At 38.0% G+C, this 27,677-nt stretch overlaps 1 protein-coding gene across 39 annotated transcripts in view; it reads right to left on the minus strand.

Moving 5' to 3' along the window:
* PHC3 (polyhomeotic homolog 3) overlaps positions 1–27,677 on the minus strand; it is a 104,396-nt gene that overhangs the window by 44,591 nt on the left and 32,128 nt on the right. For 17 of the 39 annotated variants that reach the window (XR_013413632.1, XR_013413636.1, XR_013413649.1 and 14 more), the window contains 4 exons: positions 24,562–24,660; positions 15,240–15,486; positions 7,525–8,393; positions 1,441–1,594 (listed from right to left, as the gene is read on the minus strand). Coding sequence is in view for 18 of the 39 variants with exons in the window: in XM_077991665.1 (XP_077847791.1) it covers positions 1,441–1,594; positions 7,525–8,393; positions 15,240–15,486; positions 24,562–24,660 (1,369 nt within the window). In the remaining 21 variants the exon portion in view is untranslated. Of the gene's footprint in view, positions 1–1,440; positions 1,595–7,185; positions 7,234–7,524; positions 8,394–15,239; positions 15,487–24,561; positions 24,661–27,677 lie in introns of all 39 variants that reach the window. The other 22 variants (XR_013413631.1, XR_013413633.1, XR_001443110.3 and 19 more) reach the window with 3 other exon arrangements.

Below are 27,677 nucleotides of genomic sequence, written 5' to 3' on the forward strand. Positions count from 1 at the left end.
TATTCAGGAGGCTGAGGCAGGATTACATGAGCTCAGCAGTTAAGAGGCCAACCTGGGCAACAAAGTGAGACCCTGTCTCTTAAAAAAAAAGAGAAAGAAAATAGGCAGCAGAAAAGATCTGAACAGTGAGCAGTGTGCCAACCTCTAACCCTAACATTCATAAATATTAAAAATTAACATGAAACATTTATGTTTAGTAAAATACCTAGGATACACAGTAGCTTTGTGAGGAGGCACATACAGGAGATTTGTTTGAACTCATAAACAGCACTGAAATCGTGAATAAGACTTTGAATGGTTAAGCACAAGAACTTTTGTTTAAGAGACAACTTTTTTTTGTAGCTCCGTTGTACAGGCTGAACTTGAACTCCAGGGCTCAAGTGATGCTCCTACCTCAGCCTCCAACAAAGCTGGGACTCCAGGCATGCACCAACAAGCCCAGGTAAGAATTTTTTTAATTCATGTCTTACAAATTCTTGTAAGAATTTAGTGAGGTTTAACTTAAGTACTATAAATACTAAAGAACACTTTTGAAAGCACTTACTCAGTCTGAATCACAAACAATTGTGAGGAATATCACATATGGCTTAGAATATTTCATGATTTTTGGAAAGTATAATTTAAATCTTTTGAAAGAATTTTCATTTATTCTAATTTTTTAACTAGAAATAGCCTGATACATGAATGTGAATGAGCATATGAAACATGTCTGCACAAACCACTGAAAATATAGAAGCCTGAAATGATAGGTTTTCATTTGGATGGTACTGAACAATTTGTAAGTTATTGAGCTTCCCTGCTATCAAAGAATTTTCCAGGCTGGGCATGGTAGCTCACACCTGTAATCCCAGCACTTTGGGAAGCCGAGGCAAGAGGATCACCTGTACCCAGGAGTTTGAGACAAGCCTGGGCAACAGGATGAGATCCTAACTCTACAAAAATAAAAAATTAGCCAAGTGTGCTGGAAGGTTCCTGTAGACCCAGCCATTTGGAAGCTGGGGCAGAAGAATCACTTGAGCCCAGGAGATCGGGGTTGCAATGAGCTATGATTGAGCCTGGATGACACAGTGAGACCCTGTCTCAAAAAAAGAATCTTAAACTCAAATCTGTATTTTGTTACAATTAACTACCATAACAAATTCGTTTAATATCATCTCTAGTGAAGAAACAGGTTGGGTGCAATGGCTCGCACCTGTAATCCCGACACTTTGCAAGGCCAAAGCAGGAGAATCGCTAAAGGCCAGTAGTTCAAGACCAGCTTAAGCAACATAGTAAGACCTCGTCTCTACAAAAAATAAAAAATGAGCCAGGTGTAATGGCGTGTACCTGTAGTTCCAGCTACAAAAAGAGGGGAAAGGAGGAGAGGGAAAAAAATCAACTTTTCCTATTATTAACATTTATCAAATAGAAAAATTCCCACAAATGTTGGTATTTTCTCACCTAACAAAGGATGTTCAGAAGTCAAATCTTCTCCTCTCCCCACAGTTATAGCTGCTGGAGACAAAGTGGGTGGTGGTGGGGTTCTATCCATCCGGACACATTCATCTGACTCTTCTGGCATTTCTTCTTCACACACATCTTCTACCTGATAAACCTGCAATGACAAACCACACTGCCTTAAAATGTTTCCAAAACTAAATTTAATCAAGTGTTCTTAATTTCAGAAAACTAAATTCTATGTGTATTAAATTTAAAAACAAGGCAAAAATGACTACTGACAGGCTGAAAGGAAAACTTTAAAATTGCTCAAATGAAGTTTTTCATATTTCTTGATAATATTTGACTGAAAGCAAGCTGTGAATCAGTATCTACACCAAAAATCACTAAGGTTTCAAAAAAGGATAGTCAAGTCTGAACATATTTTTAATTTTGATAATTAAAAAATACAAATAAAATAACGATTTTGGGAATTCAACTGTTTTTGTTAGCTTCTAACTGTCATGACTCAAAACAGATACTAACATTTTTCACAGGCACACTAAGTAAATCCCCACAATGACACATTATATTAGGACACGTAGGATTCTATCCCAGGCTCTTCCTTATTATTATGTAATTTAAAGATTAAATTATAAAAAGTAACATCTGAGAATCTACAAAAATGATATGCAATTACATCTCTCCTTTTCTGTTCTACTCAACAATCTAATGACTCTTTATACAGTAATATGCAAACAGAAAATATCTTTCCTTGAAATACACACACATACACACACACACACACAGCCTAAGCTCTTTGACACCTTATTTTTTTACTCTTTTTATAATGTTCCATACTTATGGGAGAAAAGTTTTTAAGTCTATAACTTAACCACCTTGTTATCCAATTGTATAAGATTATACTTAAGAAGGAAAATGGAGCCAGGTGCAGTGGCTCATGCCTGCAATCCAGCACTTTGGGAGGCCGAGGTGGGTGGATCACCGGAGGTCAGGAGTTCCACACCAGCCTGGTCAACATGGTGAAACCCTGCGTCTACTAAAAAAAAAAAATACAAAAAGTAGCCAGACATAGTGGCAGGTGCCTGTAGTTCCAGCTACTTGGGAGGCTGAATCAAGAGAATCACTTGAACCTGGGAGACAGAGGTTGCAGTGAGCCAAGATCAGGCCACTGCACTCCAGCCTGGGTGACAGAGTGAGACTCCATCTCAAAAAAAAGAAAAAGGAAAATGGAATTGAAAGCAACCTGAGAAGGAGCTATGTAAGTAGAAATACTTTTTTTTTTTTTTTTTTTGACGGAGTCTCGCCCTGTTGCCAGGCTGGAGCGCAGTGGTACGAACTCAGCTCACTGCAATCTCTGCCTCACGGGTTCATGTGATTCTCCTGCCTCAGCCACATGCCACCACGCCCAGCTAATTTTTTGTACTTTTTAGTAGAGACGGGGTTTCACCAGGTTGGCCATGATGGTCTTGATCTCTTGACCTCGTGATCTGCCCGGCTTGGCCTCCCAAAATGCTGGGATTACAGGCATGAGCCACCGTGCCAGGCCAATATCTTATTATTAATGTTTCCATTTCAAAGAATACTTCTAGAGATTGACATGGGTATTTTAATTTATCATTTATTATTTACTTAACCATTATTTATGAAAAATGATTACTAAACACAAAACCATAAGAGTTAATTTCCCTTCTTTTACCTATAAAGTTTATTACTTAAGTTTACAAAAATTATGAGTTTTTAAAATCTTATTTAACCAAACTGACTATTCTTCCCGTTAAAAAAATGTTTTTTGAGAAAGGGTCTCACTCTGCTGCCCAGGCTGGAGAGCAGTGGCTCCATCATGGCTCACTCAGCCTTGACCTCCAGGCTCAGCTTCCTGAGTAGCTGGGACCACAGATGTTCACTAACACGCCCAGCTAATTTTAAAATGTTTTTTTGTAGAGATGAGGTCTCACCATGTTGCCCAGGCTGGTCTCAAACTCCTGGGCTCAAGTGATCCTCCTGCCTTGGCCTCTCAAAGTGCTGGGATTACAGGCATGAGCCACCGCACACCTAGCCCCATAAATGTTAAAAAACAAACAAACAAAAAAACTTTCAACATTCACAAGAAACCTTTCAGTGACATCTAATATTGTGTGCATTTTTAATCAAACAATTTTAAAAGTTTGATGTTTTAAGGTATATAAAATTGTATATAAAAGTGGTCAGGATTTCTGAAACCAAAAAACCCATGTGTTGTAAAAGGGACAATCAAGCTTCATCTATAAGGATATAACAATAAGTTATAAAGGTAACAATAGGTGACAGTCAAAACTAAACTAAAATAAATAATCTTTCCAAGGCTCCACTAAGAATAAAACATCTTCTTTTGTCTTTTGTACAACTTTAAAATTCTACTGTTGCTGGATAATTTTATATCAAATATAATATTATACCAAATATAAAATTCAGAACCATGATCTGAATCAGCTACAAAGTAGGCAACATTTTTTAAAGTTATTCGCTCACAACCCTGCACCTGGAAACTAAGACAGATTAGATTCTGTGCCTCATGCCTGAATCTCAAAAGTGAAAGCAGTCATTTGTTATTGCTCAGAGCAACAATTATACCTGCTACATCTGTTCATGATGATAACGGTTTTTTAAATGATGATAGCGCCCAATATAGGTAAAATCATTCTAAAAAGCGTCTGGGTATTAAGAAAAAAAATCTAGTCCCCAAGGGTAAGTGCTGTCACAGTGAAAACTTTAATTTGCCTTAGTGTTAGAAATGTTAATTCAGAGATAATTAAACAAATATGGTTTTATCAACCAGCTCAATTTTATCTATGTAGCATTCCTTCAGTTCCTTCGGTATAATAGATAGTACTTTTCTTCCCAAGAACATGATCTTTGCTTAAAATGCTGAAACTCTCTTTAATCCTAATGCAGTTACATGTTATTCAAACATCTGCTAGAGCATCTTTTAAGAAATCAAAGCTTGATCATACATAGAATTCTGATTTTTAAAAACAACAGAAGAATTTAAAGGATGAAAAAAGCCATAACACAAACAGCATATTTTGAAATAATCCACCAAATACTGTAAAATACTTTCCACTCATTATACTTAAAGCTAACTATATGTACTTCCAGAACTCTCATATAAAGACGAAATAAGTGCATGAACAAAAGAAGTAGGCAAAAACAAATCTGTCACAGACATCTGGCACAATCAGCATTAACAAATCTAAATGCAACAACTAAAATGTTGAAAAAAGCAAAGTAGAGGTTTTGCTCACTTACAAGATCATTAGGAAACTGCACATCACAATTACTGTTTAGCTCATAACTATAACTATTCTAAAAATAACAAAGACTGCCAAACTTACCTCAATAAAGTCCAATATTCCCATCTGTTTCCCTTTCCTAAATAAACTGAGGAATATTTGTTTATTAGTTCTAAATTATCTACCCTCAACATATTTATATCCAAATGTCAATAAAAAACTTTAATTCTTAAGTATCTTTAAAAAATCCTGATTTTACTTTGAAAATTCACCCTGATCTTTCAAATTTCCACATGTCTTAAAAAATACAACTTTCTACCTTTAAGTATTTGAAACAACCAGAAAAATATAAACTGTGAAGAAATGTGTTTTAATGGAAAAAATAACACATTTGGTCAAAGGTAATAAAAAAATAGAAGTTAAATTATTAAAGAGTTATGTTACCCAAAGAAAGATAAAAGATTAAAAAATATTTAGAAAGGTAACATAGAAATATTCATAGCAAGCATAATAACCATATCAGTGATAGCAGAGAAAGTTATTAATATCATTTTTTAAACTTCCAAAAATGTTTTAAGGTAGAAGTGCAGGAGGCAAGAAAATATTTTTGGCTTTAGTTTTTAAAGTATTATGTTCCAAATATATACATTTCTCTCTCCCTCTCTCTCTCTCTCTTTCTCTTTTTTCTGAGACAGAGTCTTACTCTGTCACCCAACCTCGAGTGCAGTGGTGCGATCTCGGCTCACTGCAACCTCTGCCTTGCAGGTTCAAGCCATTCTTGTGCCTCAGTCTCCCAAGCAGCTGGGATTACAGGCATTCGCCACCATGCCCAGCTAATTTTTGTATTTTTAGTAGAGATGGGGTTTCTCTATGTTGGCCAGGCTGGTCTTGAACTCCTGACCTCAGGTGATCCACCTGCCTTGGCCTCCCAAAGTGCTGGGATTACAGGTGTGAGGCACAACACCCAGCCTTATATTTCTATCCCAAATTTGCTCCTCCATAGCTTCCCCTAATATAAACAATTAAAAAAATACAAGGACTATAAAGAAGTATTTTTTACTTGTTTTTTTTTTGTTTTTTAATTGTATTTTTTTCTTTTCTATTATGCCCTATCTGGAAACTGCCTTACTTTTTACTGGTTAAAAACCAAATCACTGAACTAGGTAGTGAGAAAGTAATTTAAATTAAAAATTTTTTGAAGGTGCTGTACACTTCCTAAACTCCTGTTTTTGTTACAATATCCACAGTAAACTCCAAAAATCTATTGAAAGAAAATATAGACATGATAACTGAATGACAAACTTTAAAAAAAAATTTCTTTCCCTTTTTTTGAGACAAAGTTTTGCTCAGTTACCCAGGCCACAATCTCAGCCCACTGCAACCTCCACCTCCCAGGTTCAAGTGATTCTCCTGCCTCAGCACCCCGAGTAGCTGGGATTACAGGCATGGCCACCACTCCTGGGTAATTTTTTTATTTTTTTGTGTAGACAGGGTTTCGTCTTGTTTGCCAGGCTGGTCTCGAATTCCTGAGCTCAGGTGATCAGCCCACCTCAGCCTCCCAAAGTGCTAGGATTACAGGTGTGAGCCACCACACCCAGTCAAGTTCTAATTTTAATAAAAATTCACAGAAAGAAGAATTCAATCTCTTTGTGCCTATTAAGATCAGTCAGAATGACAAGAATACAAAAATCTATACATTTGTTTCATGAGAATCAAAATGCTTTCCATTAAGGAACATTGAGGATAATCCAAGTATGAAAAGAAAAAACAAGTATTAATAATAAAAAATACTTTGAAACTCCTTTCTGAGCTAGTATTTATTAGCTTTTAGGTGACAAAATCTCTTGGATGAGGTGTAATACAAAACCTCCCTTTAGGAAGATTCTTCTCCTCAGTTACAAATTATGAATCTGACCCTTCTGACTAAACAATTAGAGACCTTATTTCAGTTTTATAAATCTTAAAATGTCTTTTAGAGAATGTTTAAAGAAAAGTATTTTTCAAGATAATTTTCCTTTCTAGGCAACAAGTAATTGTTTTTAGAGGTTATTCTTAAAAATTCCACTACAATCTCAATTATTCAAAACTTTTACTCCTCTAAACGGATTTTTTCATCCTCAGTATTAAATTTATCCACCAAGATTTTTTGAGCTTTTTAAGTGAGAAATATTTTAAGTACATATTTTCTCTCAGTGGAAATAAAAAACCATTAAGTTTAATAATTCTATAAGATGGTCTACAGTTAAATTTTTGGCAAAGCTGGGCTCTCTCCTAGAATAAATTTTTTAATAAAATTTCAACTACAAAGGATAATTTTGCCAAAAAACTACATCATATAAGCATACCTCCAACTTGAAACAAAATCCCCTAAAGGCCCAGGACTTCAGGATGCATAAAACTAAAAGGATTAGGCTAGATAAACCACACGTTTTGAGAACATACAAGCCAACAGAAGGGATCTATGAAGGATAATCACCTTAAGAGAAAAAACTTTGTGCAGATGACACTGGTTCAAATGCATTCCCTTGGGGAAAAAAAATCAACTCTGTAAAGATAGCAGATGGATTTGTTTAAATAGTAATAAAATTAACGAGGGACTTTAATTACCATCACAAATTACAAAGCATGCAACCATACTAAACAAACAACGGCATTTTTTTTGCCCATACAGCATGTTTGTCAGACTACTGACACATGGAAATTTCAAGCTTTTTTAGTTCATAGGCATTTAGATCTTGCAATAAAATATAGTGTGGGAAAAAATCGTTTTTACTTTCAGTTCAGCAAGAAAGTCAAAGAGCTTCCAAGGGCTTACCACTGGAGGATCAACAGGTGCTGGTGGTTGCACTTGTAGGTTTACCGCAACCGTCTGTGGAGGAGGAAGAGTCTGAAATGGCAACTGGACCAAAGCTTCTGCAGCTGGAAGCTCCTCTTCTGACACCAAAGCATTCTGCACCAAAACCTGGCCCTGGGACAGAATTTCAGGCTGCACTTGTAAAGACTGCATAGACTGCAAGGGCAGTGGTGGAATCTGAGCTGGAGGAGATGTCGACATCTGTGGAGGACTTGCAATTGGAATTGGAGAGGACTGCAGGGATGAATATTGCTGGTGTGATGGAGAGACAATCTGCTGGCCTGGGGATACCAAGGCAGACTGCTGAACTGGGCCAATGTGTACAACAGGGGAAGCTGGAAGTGGAAGATGGGATGGAAGATTCAACTGTGCTGTAGGTTGTACCTGATTAGCAGTGGACTGCTGCAAATTTGGCCCTGGCTGGAGAGCTGATGACACAAGAGGGTGTGGCTGAATAAGTGCTTGTGGATGAATAATTATAGTAGGAGACTGACTTGGTGAATGAGGTGGTGGAGGAGACACCACTACAGACTGTTGTGCTGACTGTGACTGATTAGGAGACACTGTTAAAGGAGGCGGATGACTCTGAATCGGTGAACAATGCTGTGACTGGGCATTACTGGGAGCTGGAGGAAGCCCATGGTTCTGGAGTGGTATACAGTGCTGGGATGGGGGTGGGTCTTGAGTTGAATTCTGAAGTGTGATTGGCTGAATTTGCTGTTGCTGCTGTTGTAATATCAGCTGATGATGGGAAACTTTGGAAGGTGGTGAATGAAGAGGAATCTGCTGATGTTTTATTAGAGAATGAGGCTGAATTGGAGAATATGAAGCTGTGAGAGAAAAAAATGACAATTAGTATTGATTTCAAAAATACAGAAATGTGTAAATAACTCTAAAGGAAAAAGTGTTCATATCAGAAGGTCATAATCATCAGAATTCTATTACAAGTTTTCCAGACAAGAGTAATTTGAAAAAAAAAAAAATTTTTTTTTTTTTTTTGAGACAGAGTCTTGCTCGTCACCCAGACTGGGGAGCAGTGGCACAATCTCAGTTCACTGCAACCCTCCACCTCCCTGGTTCAAGCGATTCTCCTGTCTCTGCCTCCCGAGTAGCTGGGATTACAGGCACCCACAACCACGCCCGGCTAACTTCTGTACTTTCAGTAGAGACGGATTTCACCACGTTGGCCAGGATGGTCTTGAAACCTGACCTCAAGTGATCTGCCCAACTCAGCCTCCCAAAGTGCTGGGATTACAAGTGTAAGCCACCACGCCTGGCCTGAATATTTAATGACAAACAGGTTTTCCTTGGAAAACTTTAAAATATCATAAAATATACTGTATTGTGATAAGTTCTAAAAGAAAACTGCCTAAAACTTAATAATCTGAATCTGTACATAGTTTGTTCTTATTATATTTTATAGGTCACCTGAATATCTGCATTAACTTTTAGCAAAGTTTATACACTTGAATTTCTTCTTTGTGGGAAAAGAGGAGTATCATCATAGAACAAGTATAACATATATAAAGATAACTTCAAAATCATAAAAAGGCTACAATAAAATTCATAAAATAAAGATCTCATCCTTTCTAATCCATATCTAAACTTGCTTCCAACTAATAGGGTAATTACTTATAAAGCTTTCCAAATGAGTTTCCATTTTTGAGCTGAGATGAGGGTATATCATTTGACCCAGGAAGAGAAAATGTTTTGTATAATAATTTAATGTGATTAAGCAAAAGACGTGTAAATCCTGTAGCACAGTTAAATAATCACTGTAACTAAGAACTGAAACTCAGGGGCCATTCTAAATCTAGGAAAACACTAGTTTTGCTTGCAGAGAATGAGACAATCAGAAGCCCATGCTACCTAAATAAGGGATTTTGTTAACCTTTTTCCCTCACCAAAAAAACCCTTCAATGACTGATGTGACAGTATGAGGTTTTCTCCACAAAGAAGCCACTCTCAACAGGAATAAATATATGTAAGAATTAGCACAATCAAACGGTAGGGAGCCCCCCATCATTATGCCTTTTCTGCAAACTGGTGACACATGTTTATAGAAAGGGAGATGCTGGTGAAATCCTCCCTAAGAATGGAAACTGAGTTCACAAGAAGATAAATTGAAACAATTGCTTAATGTTAATATCAGGTAAAAATTACACAAATTTAACACAGATTTAAAGACAGGGCAATTTTTTTTCCTAACCTTGGAATATTAGGAGAAAGACTATATTATACCTTACATCTATTTTTGTGTTCAACCACATTTGTAACAACTTTATAAAAATTTTCCATAACTTTTTAAAAAAACATTTTTATATTTGGTTATTATTTAAAAATTTTGGAATCCTTTACAGAAATTAACATCTGATTAACATCCAAAAAAGAGGCATTTAGAAAGTTCAATAAATATCCACTAATTGTTTAAATAAAATTAAAAAAAGGAAATCAACAAAATAATTTTCATATAATAATATAATATCTAGGGCTAGTACTTTACACTAAGACTGAAAATTTTATGTCAGCCCTTTAAAACTGTGTTGATACAGACTATGCTATACAGTATTCAAAAAGGGTGAATTAACTAAATCTTGGATTTCTATAGAGTGCCCTTCATCCAAGGGACTCAAAGTGCTTTCACATGTCTCTCATTCATACTTACAAAATGCCTGTGGTATAAGTGGGTATTATTATTTCCCTCCTACAGATAAGTAAATAGATTTTTTTGCAAGCGTAAGAGCAAAGGCCCACTTCAATTCAACTTTGTAAGTAAAGTTTTAAGTTAAATTTACCATACTCTTGAAGTACTATGGATATTATATCTACTAGAATAACAATTCTGGCTGGGCACGATGGCTCATGCCCATAATCCCAGCACTTTGGGAGGCGGAGGCAAGAGGATCACCTGAGGTCAGGAGTTCAAGCCCAGACTGGCCAACTTGGTGAAACCCCATCTCTACTAAAAATACAAAAATTAGCCAGGCGTGGTAACACATGCCTGTAAAACCAGCTACTACTCAGGAGGCTGAGGTGGGAGAATTGCTTGAACTCAGGAGGCGAAAGTTGCAGTGAGCCAAGATCGCGCCATTGCAACTCCAACCTGGGCAACAGAGGGAGACGCCGTCTCAAAAAAAAAAAGAGTAACAATTCTTTCTATGCTCTGGTAAGTAAGCAATCTTTTTATATCCTAGAGCTGTGACAATCCAATAGATTAGCAATCTATCCTTTCATCTAAATTACATTTTTCTTGGATCAGAAATCAAAGTGTGTTTATATTAGTCCATAAGTCCAACTGATAAGCACATATATTACAGAATTATGTGGCTATGTGAAGCAATACCTCTGTCAAAGAAAACACCTAGTGCTCTGAAATAAAAATCCTATCATGTTGGTTAATTTCTCTAATTTTAATAAACATCTTCTTAGGGTGGCTTTATAGTCAGAGAATTAATGGCTGACATCATCTCTCACATATATATAATTCTATTATTTAAGTAACACGTATTGGCTGGGCGCAGTGGCTCACGCCTGTAATCCCAGCACTTTGGGAGGCCAAGGCGGGCGGATCACGAGGTCAGGAGATCAAGACCATGGTGAAACCCTGTCTCTACTAAAAATACAAAAAATTAGCCAGGCACAGTGGCGAGTACCTGTAGTCCCAGCTACTTGGGAGGCTGAGAGGTAGGAGAATGGCGTGAACCCAGGAGGCCGAGCTTGCAGTGAGCCAAGATTGTGCCACTGCACTCCAGTCTGGGAGACAGTGCAAGACTCCATCTCAAAAAAAAAAAAGTAACACAAACTATTTCATTCAGTACAACAATCCCATGAAAGTGACAGGGTACTATACCAATCCAACACATTACAGATGAAGAAACTGTGAGTAGTTAAGTGACTTGCCTAAAATCATCTGGCTATTAAGGACAGCGTTAGGTCTAAAAGAACCTATGATCCTAACTGAGTCTAGGGCCCTGCTATGGACTGAGTGTGGGACAAAATTCATATGCTGAAGCCCTAACTCCCAATGTGTATTTGTAGATGGGGCCTCTAAGGAAATAACGAAGGTTAAATGAGGTCATAGGGTGGGGCCCCGACATGACATGGTTTGTGCCCTTTTAAGAAAAGACATCAGAGAGCTTCTGCTCCCTCCACCCACCACACACTCAAGAAAAGGCCAGGTGAGCACATCTGCAAGCCAGGAAGTGAGCCCTCACCAGAAACTGAACATTGCCAGACCTTGATCTTGGGCTTTCCAGCCTCCAGGACTGTGAGAAAATTAATTTCTGCTCTTTAAGCCATGGTCTATAGTATTCTGTTAGGGCAGCTGGAGCAGATTAATTAATACAGGACCTTCTCACTACACAATGAACTAATGTCTACAAAAAACAGTATATATTTTTCCAATTAAACTAGTTTCATAAAATCTCTAAAAACTGATAAAAAAAACTTCAGCTCTAATACAGTTCATATTTCCAGACATTTAAAGTTTGACCTTATTTTGTATATTAAAAATAGAATTTACTAAGTATCAAGTGGAAACTCCACCTTCAAAAAGAAATGATAAAGAAAACCAAGTTACTTTAGCACCCTAAAAATACATATAAGAAAACAATATCCATGTACACTACGATAATTATTAGACCACACTACATTAGAATACAAGTAGATTGTTTTACATTTAAAATGACTTGAAGGAACATTTTTCTTATTGAGGACAAATAATCAATTTAGAATCTCTCAAAATATCTTAGCTTCAGATTAACTTTTTTTTTTTTTTTTTTTTTTTAAAGACTTGAGTCTCGCTCTGTTGCCAGGCTGGAATGCAGTGGTGCGATCTCGGCTCACTGCAACCTCCGCCTCCTAGGTTCAAGTGATTCTCCTGCCTCAGTCTCCCGAGTAGCTGGAATTACAAGCGCGCGCCACCATGCCTGGCTAATTTTTGTATTTTTAGTAGAGACATGGTTTCACCATGTTGGCCAGCATGGTCTTGATCTTTTGACCTTGTGATCTGCCCACCTCAGCCTCCCAAAGTGCTGGGATTATAGGCATGAGCCACTGCACCAGGCCGAGATTAACTTCTTACCAATAAAAGCAGAAAAACTAAAAAGGTGAAAAATATAGCTATAGCCTTAATAGAAGATATGAATGGCTTTGAATAACTGCAGTGTAAGGCTTAAGAAACTTTTAAGTAGTTTAGGATTTTCTGAGTGGTTTTGTTTCCAATCAACATCACGGAAAACTGGAGTTTGGGTAATACACATAAGATCTGAATTTGGAATTAAAACTGACCTGAGACTCTGGTGGTTTTGGCTTACTGGTTTCCTCCATACTTACACAAGATATTGACCACCAGAGGAACGCAAACTACAAGCATATTATCACACTATTAATGAAAGAGGGAATAAGCTGCAATTCAGAACTAGGTATTGAGAGTTAAGGGGGACTGAAAAATCCAAAACTAGATCTCCTTGCTTGAACTAACCCTGAAATAGTTCCCAGCTTTCTCTGAAAGTAACATTCTCTTTGGAAAGAAACTAACCTACCCTTCATTATAATTTATCAAAACTTCAGGAATCACTAGAAATTGTCCCTGAGCAGTCATTCTAAGCACCATGGGTCACCACTGCTCCACACTGACTGTCAAAACTGGCCGGATGCTGGTTTGAGGCTGAGAATAGTAGTGTAAAAACAGTAGTGTAAAAACCCAGCTTTTATGCCATACAGAGAGCAGCGCCTAGCACACAGAGGTTTAAAAAAAAAAAAGTGTCTAATTATACTATGAATATATTTATTACTTTATACATTATATCAAAGCCTACTTACATAAGATTCACATTTAACAATTCTAACCATAGTGATACCTAATTAGTACCAATAAGAAAGACTGCAATAATTCCTAAAATACAAGTGGGGAAAAAAAATGAACTATTAATCCAACAAATATGTACCTCCCACCTAATATAGGTAAGTACATACAAGGTACAACTTAGCGCTGTCAAGATACAAAGATGAAAAGGTGAATCTAAAAAGGGATTAAAGAGTTAATGTAAAGTACTAACACAGTGCCTCACACATACATAAATGCTCAATATTATTATCCTACCCTCAAGGAGCTTACTATCTAGCAGAGAAGCTAAGATCAGTATACAAATAACTATAAAAGAAAAAGAACCAGAAGGGACCATACAAGTTCAGAGCGAGGAGAAATTTCTAACTAGGGTAATCAGACAATTCCACAGTTTTGAGATTCAGTGATGTAGATAATGCTGGCAATATTAACACAGGAAACATGAGAAGTGAAATAGGTTTAAGTGGAATATTTTACACTTACACCTAAGTGTAAAACAAGTCTTTAAAAAGTAAAGCAGCGTTATAAAAGGACAGAAAAAAGATGCTTCCCCAATGAGGTTGATGGAACAAAGGAAGTTGTTTTTTTTTTTGAGACAGAGTCTTGCTCTGTCACCTAGGCTGGAGTGCAGTGGTGCAAACTTGGCTTACTGCAACCTCTGCCTTCTAGGTTCAAGCAACTCTCATACCTCAGCCTCCCAAGTAGCTGGGACTATAGGTGCACACCACCATGCCCCGCTAATTTTTATATTTTTAGTAAAGATGGGGTTTCGCGATATTGGCCAGGCTGGTCTCAAACTCCTGACCTCAAGTGATCCACCATCTCAGCCTCCCAAAGTGTTGGGATTACAGGCATGAGCCACTGCACCCGGCCAGAATTTTTTTTTTTAATGAAACATTTATAAGGTGTCTAGCCCAGTGCAACACACATACACATACACACACACATACTCAAATAAGCTACAGTTATAGTGATTTAGAAAAACATGCAGATACATTAAGAATAAGGGAGACCTAATTATGGTTGAGAAACAAAGGAAATGGTCTAGTATGAGAAGATAAAAGATGCTCTAACAATTAAGTACTAAAGAAGGTTTAAAAAAAAAGGTAGGATCAACAACAGGGGCAAATGGTGCTAAGTTTAAGAATACATGTAACTCTTTATCTTATTAAAAGTAAAGAAAGTTCAATCCTGAGAAATTCTGAGATGAATAGAGAGGCAGCAAGGTCACTCGATGGCCCCCACATTTTCAGTATGAGAACCATGAGGCAAGATTATCTGGATAAAGGATGCACAGGTTGAATTCAAAGCTTGAGAAGAAAGACAATGACTCAGTTCATTGCCTGAGATGATCCTCTCAGAGATGAAATCAAAGACAGAAAAAGGCAACAACATAAGGAAAATAATTATGCATAGTTCTGTGTTTCAAAGTGACAAATTTCTCCCACTGATAACAACTTTAAACAAAATAGTATACTGCTTTTTTATAAGCTTTAAAAATTATCCCACTGAAGTATATTAAATAAACTACAGGCAAATCTTTTTTTAAAGCTAAAAGGTTTTATCAATATAAGGAGAGACCAGCACTTAAAGATGTTAATCAAATGTTATTTGATTTTAAAAAACCTATTATATTGTTACAATTTATTTTATCTGTTGGGCTTTTTTGTCTCTCTTCAAGCTACACATTAAGATTAAATTTATAAAATTCACATTCTAAAATGTTTTAAAGGTGTCACTCCTGTTCAAGTAATCAACATCCTTTGTTTTGCTCTGTCTGCTAAGAAAATGAATAATACAACTATTTTCAACGAAAGTTTTATCCCACCTGGTGCTATTAACTGGTGAATACTCGATGTCCGGGTGACAGCTGTGCTTCGTGATTCCAGACTTGGGCTTTCTCCTTTCTTATTACTTTCTGGAGAAGGATCTCGTTGGCTGATTTTAGAACTGGTCACTGTTGTTTTGTTATGACAAATTGTCAATGACTGAGTTTGACTAGTGCTTTTTGGTGGACCATTCTGTGAGCTAGATAATACACCCAACTTCTGGCTGCGTAATGTTAAATTCTGAACCTAAGAACCACATAACAGAAAATCAGGATGAAAACAGATGGTTTTAATTGATGTGGACATCATTACCATTATGACAATACTGACAACACACTTATATTATGCTTTTCATACGAAAAGCTCCAAGCACTTCAAAGAACTGATTAATCCTTAAGGAAAGAAGAGTTATTATTCTAAATAATCACATCTTAAATATTAAGTGGCAATTTTTTAAAAGACATTAACAGAAAGGAAAGAGGGGGGAGTAAGGGAGGAAGACAGGGAAGATGAAAGGGGGAGGGGAGGAGGAGGAGGAGAAGGGAGAGAAGGGAAGGATCATAAAGAACTAGATAAAAGCAGTATGTATATACATATAAACAGTGTGTGTATTATACATGTATGAACTATGAATATGAGGAAATTACTGTGCAACATACTGCATTTAAAAGTTACCAGTTCCAGCTATAGAGATTAAGGGGACACTGATCTTGTAAGAAAATTAATTCATCAAATCATCTGCCCCATTGTGAAAATTATGAAAAGCATTTTCAAGAAACTCTTTTAATTTAGTAAAATTTTGGTGGTGTTGTTATTGAACATTCACTGCCTTTGAAAACTACATCTCATGAACTGAAAAGACTGTGTGCATGATCCTGAAATGGCTTTCTGTGGTGGCTCCTGCTACACTCAGGGCTATTTGAAACATACTGCCAGTCTGGATGGTAGCAAAGATTATTCCAATTACTCTCAGCTGAGATTCATAACATTTCCAAACAGCAAGAAGCAAGACAGAAAAATCCTTCTCCAAAAGTTGCTGAACTTCTTGTCTATCTAGAATGCATGTACCAAATATATGTAGGCTAGCACTGGCCCTGGGAGAGAAACTGAGATAAAAGAGACTCCAAAGTGACAAAGCAAATGATATACTGCTGCTTTATAAAATGTTCTTCAGTTTCATGTGTTTTCTGTCTCTACATCATTAACTGATGCTCAAAAGCTATACTTTCTTCCAGCACTTTGGGAAGCCAAGGCGGGCAGATCACCTGAGGTAAAGAGTTCAAGACCAGCCTGTCCAACATGGTGAAACCCCATCTCTACTAAAAATACAAAATCAGCCAGGCATGGTGGCACACATCTGTAGCCCCAGCTACTCAGAAGGCTGAGGGAGGAAAATCACTTGAACCCAGGAGGCAGAGGTTGCAGTGAGCCAGGTGGCACCACCACACTCCAGCCTGGGCAACAGAGTGAGACTCTGTCTCCAAAACAAGCTGTCCTTTCTCAGGCTGGGCGTGGGGCCTCACACCTGTAATCCCAGCATTTTGGGAGGCCGACGTGGGTGGATCACTTCAGGTCAGGAGTTTGAGACCAGCCTCGCCAACACAGGGAACCCATCTCTACTAAAAATATACAAATTAGCCAGGCATGGTGGCACATGCCTGTAATTCCAGCTACTCGGGAGGCTGAGGCATGAATTCCTTGAGCCTGGGAGGTGGAAGTTGCAGTGAGCCAAGATAATGCGCCATTGCCCCCCAAGTCTGGGTGACAGAGCAAGACACTGTCTCAAAGAAAAAAAAAAAGAAAAACAAAAAGCTATACTTCAGGCCAAAGTTTTCATCAGTTCTATTCTAAGCTACTCAAACAATTTTTTAACTGAAACCATACGGATTGTCTTATCTGATTTTTCTCATATTTCATACCAATGTAAACATAAATGGATAATAACCACTGTATTATTAAAGTTTAATGCAAAAACAAAATATACTGGCTGGGCACAGTGGCTCACGCCTGTAATCCCAGCACTTTGGGAGGCTGAGGCAGGCAGATCACAAGGTCGAGACCAGTCTGGCCTATTTGGTGAAACGGCGTCTCTACTAAAAATACAAAAATTAGCCGGGTGTGGTGGCAGGTGCCTGTAGTCCCAGCAACCCAGGAGGCTGAGGCAGGAGAATTGCTTGAAACCCGGAGGCAAGGGTGCAGTGAGCTGAGATCACACCACTGCACTCAAGCCTGGGCAACAGAGTGAGACACTGTCTCAAAAAAAAAAAAAAAAAAAAAAAGAAGAAGAAGAAATATTAGAATCCAGATTTCTCAGATTGCCACTCAAAGCCCTCCACAACCTAGGCCAAAACCCACTTCAAACCCCCAGTTTCTATTCCTCCAGCCCACAGTTCTCATATTTCACCCAAACTGTTCTGCTCACTATTCTCCAAATATACCTTCCACTTCCTTCATTTGGCGCTCTTATTTAAGCACCTCCTGCCTAAATGCCATCTTTTCTCAAAGCTGTCTTTTGAAGCCAAACCCATTCTTCTAAGCCCAGTAAAATCCCTCTTACCCTACCTAAGAAACATGCCCAAAGTCCCCGGTTAGAAAAGGGTTTCTTCCTCCCTTCTGGAACAACTTTCCCATAGCATTTGGGTCATTACTGGCCTACTGAACTGACAAATATCTAACTTGATTTAGAATTACTAAATGTATGTCTGTGAAATACTGAGACTCGCTAGTAGACTCTCATCTCAACATTCATTTTTATACTCCCTGCAGCTCGGTGCTGCAGACTTAATAGAAACTTCACAAGTCTGAGGTATTCTCCTATGTATGATTTTGAAATACATATTACATGGCTAATTTTTTGGTAAGCACTTAGTTAGTTCTCTTCATCGTGTTCTTATGCTAACATTAAAATCTGTTCATGTTTACCAAAAACATCTCAACAAGTATCTAGAAGAGGCACATTAAAATCTTCCAGGAAGCAAGAGAAAGATAATATAAAATTTAACATTTGCCACAAGTGATCTATAAAGTAGACTGCATAGTAATGATAACCAAAGGATAATAATCTGAAAAAAACTGGAAAGCATTCCCTCAAATGAAAAGTACATTCACAGTAAATGAGGATTTGACACAATGAACCCTGAAACCTGCAGCATATCCATTTCTATAGAATAATACACTTTGTGTTTTTAATTTTCCTTATGTTTTCTGGAATTCTAAAAGAAAATGTGTATATACTTACATACACTATGTTGTATATATATTATTTATGTGAACACATATATTTTAGAATATGGCTAAAATATCTATGATCATTTTGACTTAAATATTGACATGGTTTAAATAAATTCCAAACATGAAAGCTACACTGCCTAAATATATTACAAAGTTAACTTAGCTGCTGGTGGAAAGATCACATACACAGATTTCCTTGACAGAGCTTCCCTTTTGAAAGAAAACACATCCTTTCTAAGAAGAAGAATATTAGGGCACTCTGATGTCCCACATTCATTTCATCTGAACCTTTCCTTTAATCAAGTTACGAAAACTTTCTGACTTTTTAAAAAGTCTACATTTTGCATGAGTTATTTTTGCTAATTTCACATCTCACATTGTTATAGAGGGCTTCCCTGACAAAATACCCTCACATCAATTATTTAACTGGAATCTAACAAATACTATGGCAATTATCACAGTATCCCTAAGAGTGAGGGTCATATTGCTGACAGTAGAGCTGAGTTTTTAGCTTTTAAATCCAAAGGGCTGTTTTTTTCCTCAATTCTAAGAGTATTCCCCAGTAAGCCTATCTGGGGAATAAAGAACAGCCCTTCGGATTTACTGGGTCAGATTTATTTTTCTTTTTTCCCTTTTTTTTTTTTGAGACAGAGTCTCACTCAGGCTAGAGGGCAGTGGTTCAATCTCAGCTCACTGCAACCTCCAGCTCCTGGGTTCAAGCAATTCTCCTGCCTCAGCCTCCTGAGTAGCTAGGACTACAGGCCTGTGCCACCATGTCCAGCTAATTTTTGTATTTTTAGTAGAGATGGGGTTTTGCCATGTTGGCCAGGCTCATCTTGAACTTCTGGCCTTAAGCGATCCACCCGCCTCCGCCTCCCAAAGTGCTGGGATTACATATGTGAGCCACTCTGCCAGCCTCTGGGTCAGATTTCTTACTCATCTCTTTTTTTTTTTGAGACAGAGGCTTGCTCTGTCACCCACGCAGGAGTGTAGTGGTGCGATCTTGGCTCACTGCAACCTCCACCTCTCAGGTGCAAGCAATTCTCCTGCCTCAGCCTTGTGAGTTAGCCAGGCTGTTTACAGATACCTACCATCACACCTAGCTAATTTTTGTATTTTTAGTAGAGACGTGATTTCACCATGTTGGCCAGGCTAGTCTCATACTCCTGACCTCAAGTGATCTGCCTGCCTTGGCCTCCCAAAGTGCTGGGATTACAGGTGTGAGCCACCATGCCCAGTTCATCTCTTAACACACTCTACCCTATAACATCTTTCCAAAAATCTGTTTTTGTGTCGGTGTGCCAGGTGGAGAGAAGGAATGGAGCATTTAACATAGTAAATAGAAGTGAGATATTCCAAATTTCTCATTTTTTACACTATGGTATAAAAATGTTTAGTACTAAGGAAAAATCAACTGTTGAACTGACTTCTGTTGCTTAAAGAGTATTAAAATACAACTTCAGATTTGGTATTTCACAACTATAAATAAATTTTTTAACTGCAAATATAATTTTAAAACTCAAGAAAGTTATGCAGAAATTTTCCAAAACTAATAGTCTTGAACTTGAGGAAAGTTATCACTGGAGTGCATAAGTGTGAGCATCACCTACCAATGCCAGCCTCACTCACTGCCATTTCAAAAGTACAGAGAAGAGAAACAATATCCATGGAGAAATTCCTAAAGTTTAATCCATTCCTCCAGCCCCTCAAAAATCTATCCTTGAATTAAGGCCGATCACAGAGGCTCATACCTAGAACACATCAATCTGGACCCCAAAGGCCACTTTTATAAATTATTTTGACTATACACATTAAAAATACCCTTAAATATGAAGTAAGATGTTTTCTTCATGTGTACCAGCAAGACAAATTGTGCTCCTCAGAATACGTTAAAATCAGTTGTGTTTTCCTAAGCAGGTCGTTAGTTTGTTTTACCTTGGAAACTATAAATTCTTTTTTTTTTTTTTTTTTTTTTTGAGACAGGGTCTCACTTTATCACCCAGTCTGGAATGCAGTGGCTCGATCTTGGCTCACTGCAGCCTCAACCTCCTGGGCTCAAGCAATCCTCCTACCTCAGTTCCCCAAGTAGCTGGGACTATAGGCCCGCACCACCACACCCTGCAAATTTTTTCTATAGATGGGGTTTTGCCATGTTGACCAGGCTGGTCTTGAACTCCTGAGCTCAAGCAATCTGCCAGCCTCTGCCTCCCAAAGAGCTAGGATTACAGGTGTGAGCCACCTCGCCTGGCCTATAAATTCTTTAAGTGGTTGCTTTTCTCCCTTCACTATTAGTTACCTGAAAGTTAAGAACCAACTTTGTGACTCATCTTCAGACAATGCATAACAAAAAGAGTAATTAGTAGCTTGTGGTATCTTATTATGTGGCAGGCACTACGTTAAGTACTTTATTGTTTCATTTATTCCTTATAACAACTCTGAGCTGCAAGCAACAGCTCCGAGAGTAGAGCTGAGTTGTTTTAAGGAGTAAATGAAACAATTCAGTAAATGAAACATTTAGTAAATGCTATCAGACACTTCTATTTTAATTTATTAACATATTTAATCCTCATAGCAACCTTATGAAATATATAATAAATGTTATTTTATTTTATATAATTGAAACTGAGGTGAGAGGTTAAGGACTTGTAACAATAAAATGGTACAGCAAGTATTTGAACCCAGAGATTCTGGCTCCAAAGTCCGTATTATAAACACTATGCTATCCTATGAATCTGGCCAAAATCAATCTGGCTGGCAAACGTTGCTGAAGTCAGAATTTGAACCCAAGTCTTCCTATCCCCGACTTCTGCAAAAAAAAAAGTACTACTTACTGAGTGCCTGTAATGTTCTATACACTAAAGATATATATTACTCATCCTTTTTCCCTACAAATATGAATGAATATTAAAGATGTTTGGCAACTTGTACAAGTCATACGATAAATGATTGAGGTAGGAGCTTAAGTCCATATAGAACTTCATACATGTAAACTGAGCAGCAACTTCACTCCTAGCTCCATGCCACTTTCCTAGTTTTATTTGTGTCTTTTTTCTTACATGGTTCCAATTTACTTTCTAATGTTTTATTGTACACATCTTATAAATGAATTAAAATATTAGTTGGAACAAAGTCAAATATAAATGAAAAATAAAATTTAAAATGTTCTGGAAGTTGACGATGGTCTAGCTCTATTAGGTTTCATAAAACCAAAAGAAAAGAAAAGAAGATCATTATTTCACGCTGGCACAGTGGCTCACGCCTATACTCCCAGAAGTCTGGGAGGCCGAGGTAGGCAGATCACTTGAGCTCAGGAGTTCAGGACCAGCCTGGGCAATATGGTGAAACCCTGCCTCTACAAAAAAAAATACAAAGACTAGCCAAGCGTGGGAGCACACCTGTAATCCCAGCTACTCAGGAGGCTGAGGTAGGAGGATGGCTTGAGCCCAGGGAGGTCGAGGCTACAAAGAGCCATGATTGAGCCACTGCACTCCAGCCTGAGTGACAGAGTGAGACCCTATCTCAAAAATTAAATAAATAACTAAATAAATCAATCAGTTAATTTAAAAAGATCATTACTTCAACAAATTCATTCCAGAAACATAGAGTTGAAAGTTCAGTGGCAGAATTCTCGCCTGCCACGCGGGAGGCCCAGGTTCGATTCCCGGCCCATGCAGCACGCCCTCCCATTCAGAACGGGCGCAGTGGCTCAAGCCTGTAATCCCAGCACTTTGGGAGGCCAAGACGGGCGGATCACAAGGTCAGGAGATCGAGACCATCCTGGCTAACACGGTGAAACCCCGTCTCTACTAAAAAAATACAAAACTAGCTGGGCGAGGTGGTGGGCGCCTGTAGTTCCAGCTACTTGGGAGGCTGAGGCAGGAGAATGGCGTAAACCCGGGAGGCGGAGCTTGCAGTGAGCTGAGATCCGGCCACTGCACTCCAGCCTGGGTGACAGAGCGAGACTCCGTCTCAAAAAAAAAAAAAAAAGAAAGAAAAACCTTAACAATATGGAAAAAAAAAGTCCAATAAAGTTAAGAAACTGTAGAGAATCACTGGGCAAGTTAGAAGAAACCTGAAATGAACTGACCATCATCTTTATAAATTAATACATGAAAATCAGCCTTTATTTGTAAATGCATATACAGAGGTTTTATCAAAAATACCAAGGATTATTATTATCTCATTTTTTATTTTTTACCAGAAGATTGAGAACTATTATATTATAAATAAGAAGCCAATGATGACCCTAAAATATCCATTTCTGCCATATGCAGTCTAAAATATTCATTATGAAGAATACCAGAATACAGCAATATCATGCAAAGTAACATTCTAACTCAAATTGTTTTCATTTAAAATGTATTCATTCTAATTCATTCTTATCAAATTTATTGAGGTGTAACTTACATACAATAAAACAAAACAATGAGTTTTGACATATGTATATACCATATAATTACTACCCCAAGATACAGAACATCACTTTAACCATGAAAGTTCACTCATGCCCGTTCCCAATCAATCTCCCCCTACTTTTTACCCCAGATACCACTTATCTGATTGTTTTTCACTATAGTTTTGCCTGTTCTAGAATTTCATATAATGGAATCATAGAGTATGTATTCCTTATACCACGGTTATTTTGCTAACCATCATGTTTTTAAGATTCATCAGTATTTCTGAGCAGTATTCCACTGTAAGAATATATTGAGGCTGGGCGTGGTGGCTCATGCCTGTAATCCCAGCACTTTGGGAGGCTGAGGCAGGCAAATCACCTGAGGTCAGGAGTTCACGACCAGCCTGGCATGGTGAAACCCTGTTTCTATTTAAAAAAAAAAAAAAAAGAAAAAAGAAAAAAAAAATTAGCTGGGTGTAGTAGCACACGCCTGTAATCCCAGCTACTCGGGAGGCTGAGGCAGGAGAATCACTTGAACCCAGGAGGTGGAGGTTGCAGTGAGCTAAGATCGCGCCACTGCGCTCCAGCTTGGTCAACAAGAGCAAAACTCTGTCTCAAAAAAAAAAAAAAAAAAAAAGAATATATCAAAATTTGTTTATCCACTCAGCAGTTAAAGGACATTTGGTTGTTTCCACTTTGGGGCTACTCTGAGTACTGCTGCTATAAACATTCGCTTGCATGTCTTTATGTGTTTTCACATCTCTCAGGGTAAACATAAGGAGTAGAACTGCTGAGTCACATGCTACATGTATGTTTCACTTCATGAGGAATTGCCAAAGTCTTTTCCAACATGTGGCTATACCATTTTACCCTCTCACCAGCAATGTATGAGAATCTGGATGTTCCACATTCTCACCAATATATAGTATTAGCAGTCTTCTTCGTGTCAGCCATTCTTGTGAGTGGATGGTGATACTCACTGTGGTTTTGATTTGCATTTCTGTAATGATGAATCTCATTGTGTCACCCAGACTGGAATCCAGTGGCACTATCATAGTTCCCTGCAGCCTCAATCTCCCAGGCTTAAGCAATCCTCCTGCCTCAGCTTCCTGAAAAGCTGGAATTACAGCTGCACAGCACCACAGCTAGCTAAATTTTTTTATTTTTAGTAAAGACCGGGTCTTGCTATTTTGCCCCGGCTGGTCTTTAATGCCTGAGCTCAAGCAATCTTCCTACCTGGGCCTCCAAAAAGTGCTGGGATTAAAGGCATGAGCCACTGCACCCGACCAATTTTTAAAATTTTAAATTTGTCTAGTTTAATTCACTTTCAAACTTAAAATCCTTCTTGACTTAGTTATTACATAAGGAATACTGCAAAGCAATCTAAGCAAAAGAATATATCTCACATGAGAAATAAATCTGCTTTATGATAAAACTAAACACAGAATGTCATTAACAAAAAGTCTCATTAACCTTGACCAACCAACGTCAAATAACCTAAATATCTGTGTTTAATGGTATTATAATTTTAACAGAAAAAACATTTTCTTGAAGTTCTATTTTATTAAATTTCAATCTGAAATGCATGACAAAGAGCACTGAAACCATCAGTAAGTTAAACACAAAAGGAATGCTTAACTTTAACCTGAAGATCCAGATCTCAAGTAACACATTATGAAGCTAGACAAGCTCACCTGAGTAGCTGCAGACTGACAGGAAGATGACGATGACGACGAGACAACAGGAATGTCAGACTGTACAGCAGCCACAGTGGTAGCGGGTGTGAAAATCAGCTGTACAGACAGAAAACCAAAAAAATACCCTAAGACAAAAGAACATGTCCCACACACAATGTGCAGCAGGCAAGAGAGACTGAAATTTGTGACAGAAAGACAATGCAGTTTAGGATTATCTCCTCAGCAAAAGGTTTTACATGACAAAGAGAAGTTTCTGATAATAAGAGAACTCAAAAAACATCATAAACATTTTTGAAACAGCTCATGATTCTGATGAGTGCAAAAAAAAGCAGTACTCAAAAAAGAAAATATATTTTGGTGATATGAAATTCTCAGACCAAATTGTGTCTCAAATAAGCTATTATAGTTAAATTTTTCCTAGCTCAAAACTACTGTGGCAGGATTCCTAAAATGGAAAGTTAAAGTAAACAACTACAGTCACTATTTTGGAACACAAATTAAATTTCAGTGAGAAACAAAAAGAAACACCAAAAAAGCCTTTTCAGTCCTCTTTATCATAAGGATAACTATGCCACATACTACACTCCAATATTTCACTCCGCTACAAAGGATCTATAGGGCAAATCCAGGTTGCCCTTTCATTTTAAAACTATTTGTAAAGAAATATTCATTCTATGGCCTGGCGCGGTGGCTCACGCCTGTAATCCCAGCACTTTGGAAAGGCCAACGCAGGTGGATCACTGGAGGTCAGGAGTTCAAGACAGCCTGGCCAACACAGTGAAACTCCATCTCTACTAAAAATACAAAAATTAGCCGGGTGTGCCTGTAATCCCAGCTACTCGAGAGGCTGAGGCAGGAGAATCACTTGAACCCAGGAGGTGGAGGTTGCAGTCAGCTGAGATCACACCACTGAACTCTAGCCCGGGTGACAGAGCAAGACCCATCTCAAAAAAAAAAAAAGAAATATTCATTTTAAAAGTAAATGCCACACCGGTCAAAATTCAACAACAAAAGAGCCTGCAAAAAAAGCTTCACATCAAAAAACAAAAAGACATTTAATGTTTTTACTTATCACCTTCCTTTCTTTTCCTTTTTTTTTTTTTTTTTTTTTTTGGTGAGACGGAGTCTCTGTCACCCAGGCTGGAATGTAGTCATATGATCTTGGTTCACTGCAACCTCTCCCTCCCAGGTTCAAGCGATTCTCCTGCCTCAGCTTTCCGAGTAGCTGGGATTACAGGCATACGCCACAACGCCAGGCTAATTTTTGTACTATTAGTAGAGACAGGGTTTCACCATGTTGGCCAGGCTGGTCTCGAACTCCTGACCTCAAGCGATCCGCCCACCTCAGCCTCCCAAAGTGCTGGGATTACAGGCGTGAGCCACTGTGCCCGGCTCAATTTTTTTCAATATTCAAACAAACGCCATTAATTTCTTTTTTCTTTGTTTTTTTGAGATGGAGTTTTACTCTTGTTGCCCAGACTGGAGTGCAATGGCGCAATCTCGGCTCACCACAACCTCCGCCTTCCAGGTTCAAGTGATTCTCCTGCCTCAGCCTCCCGAGTGACTGGGATTACAGGCATGAGCCACCATGCATGGTTAATTTTTTGTATTTTTAATAGAGACAGGGTTTCTCCACGTTGGTCAGGCTGGTTTCGAACTCCCAATCTTAGTGATCTGCCCGCCTCGGCCTCCCAAATTGCTGGGATTACAGGCATGAGCCACCACGCCCAGCCAAATGCCATTAATTTCTAAGGCAATACAATCCACTTAGAGATCAATCAATTCAATTTAGTAAATCTGACACTTGTTTCAAAGAACGTGTAAATACTTTATTTAAAAATTGTATAAATTATTCCATTCCTCTTGCTATCTAAGTTAAAATGTTCAACCAAAGACCAAAAACAATCAGAAAAATTAAATGACCAATTAAGTGACCTTTTAAACTTCAGTTCTTTAGTACACTAAATTTAAGTAAATTCAACAACAAAGTAAAATGAGGCCTCCATATCTATGGAGTTCGTCATTCAACTGTAGATCAAAGCAATATTCGTTAAAAAAAAAAAAAAAAGACAGCTGCATCTGTATTGAACATGTACAAACTTTTCTCTTGCCATTATTCCCTAAACAATATAAGTTATTTAAATGGTGTTTACATTATACTAAGTATTATACGTAAAGATGATTTAAAGTATATGGGAGGACATGCATAGGTTATATGCAAATACTATGACTTGAGCATCCTCAGATTTGAGTATTTTAGGGGACAGAGAGGGTGGGGCCTGGCAACAATCCACCACAGACACCGAGGGACAAATGGCATAACTTTCCTGAAAAGGTAATTTCCAGTACCAAGACCCTGAAAGGACTAAACCTAAAAAGAAGATATTCAATTTAGTTTGACCCGTATGAAACTGCTGATTTTAGAGTTCAAAAAGAGTCAAATAGCGACCATTTCAAATGGTTCAACCTAATTTTAAAGCACAGAATTAGTTAAATGATTGGAAACTTTGCAATTTTAGATAAAAAAAACTGAAGATCCAAGCCAGGTGTGGTGGTTCACGTCTGTAATCCCAGCATTCTGGGAGGTGAGGCAGGTGGATCACGAGGTCGGCAGTTTGAGACCAGCCTGGCCAAGATGGTGAAACCCCGTCTCTACTAAAAATACAAAAATTAGCAGGGCGCGGTGGCAGGCACCTGTAACCCCAGCTACTCAGGAGGCAGAGGTTGCAGTGAGGAGACATAATGCCACTGCACTCTAGCCTGGGCGACAGAGTGAGACTCTGCCTCAAAAAACAATAACAACAACAACAACAAAAAACTGGAGATCCAGGTAAATATTCAGTCCACTGGACAAAAAAGAATATAAATATATTAGGGACAATGCATTTGTCTAGCTTCTTTAAAGACATCAAATAAAATACATGTCAACCAATTTCTACATTCCTTAAAGAAGCTCAACAATTAAATTAGGAAATCAGTAGATACCCAAATACAGAATAACCAAATTAACATTCCTATATTCATAAAAGATCAAAATGAACTCAAGAACACAAATAACCTTGCAGAACTTGAGATGGGAATAACCAAAGTTAAGCATCATCTGGCAAACTATC

The sequence above is a fragment of the Macaca mulatta genome, chromosome 2, assembly GCF_049350105.2.
Source record: "Macaca mulatta isolate MMU2019108-1 chromosome 2, T2T-MMU8v2.0, whole genome shotgun sequence".
Taxonomy (NCBI): Eukaryota; Metazoa; Chordata; class Mammalia; order Primates; family Cercopithecidae; genus Macaca; species Macaca mulatta.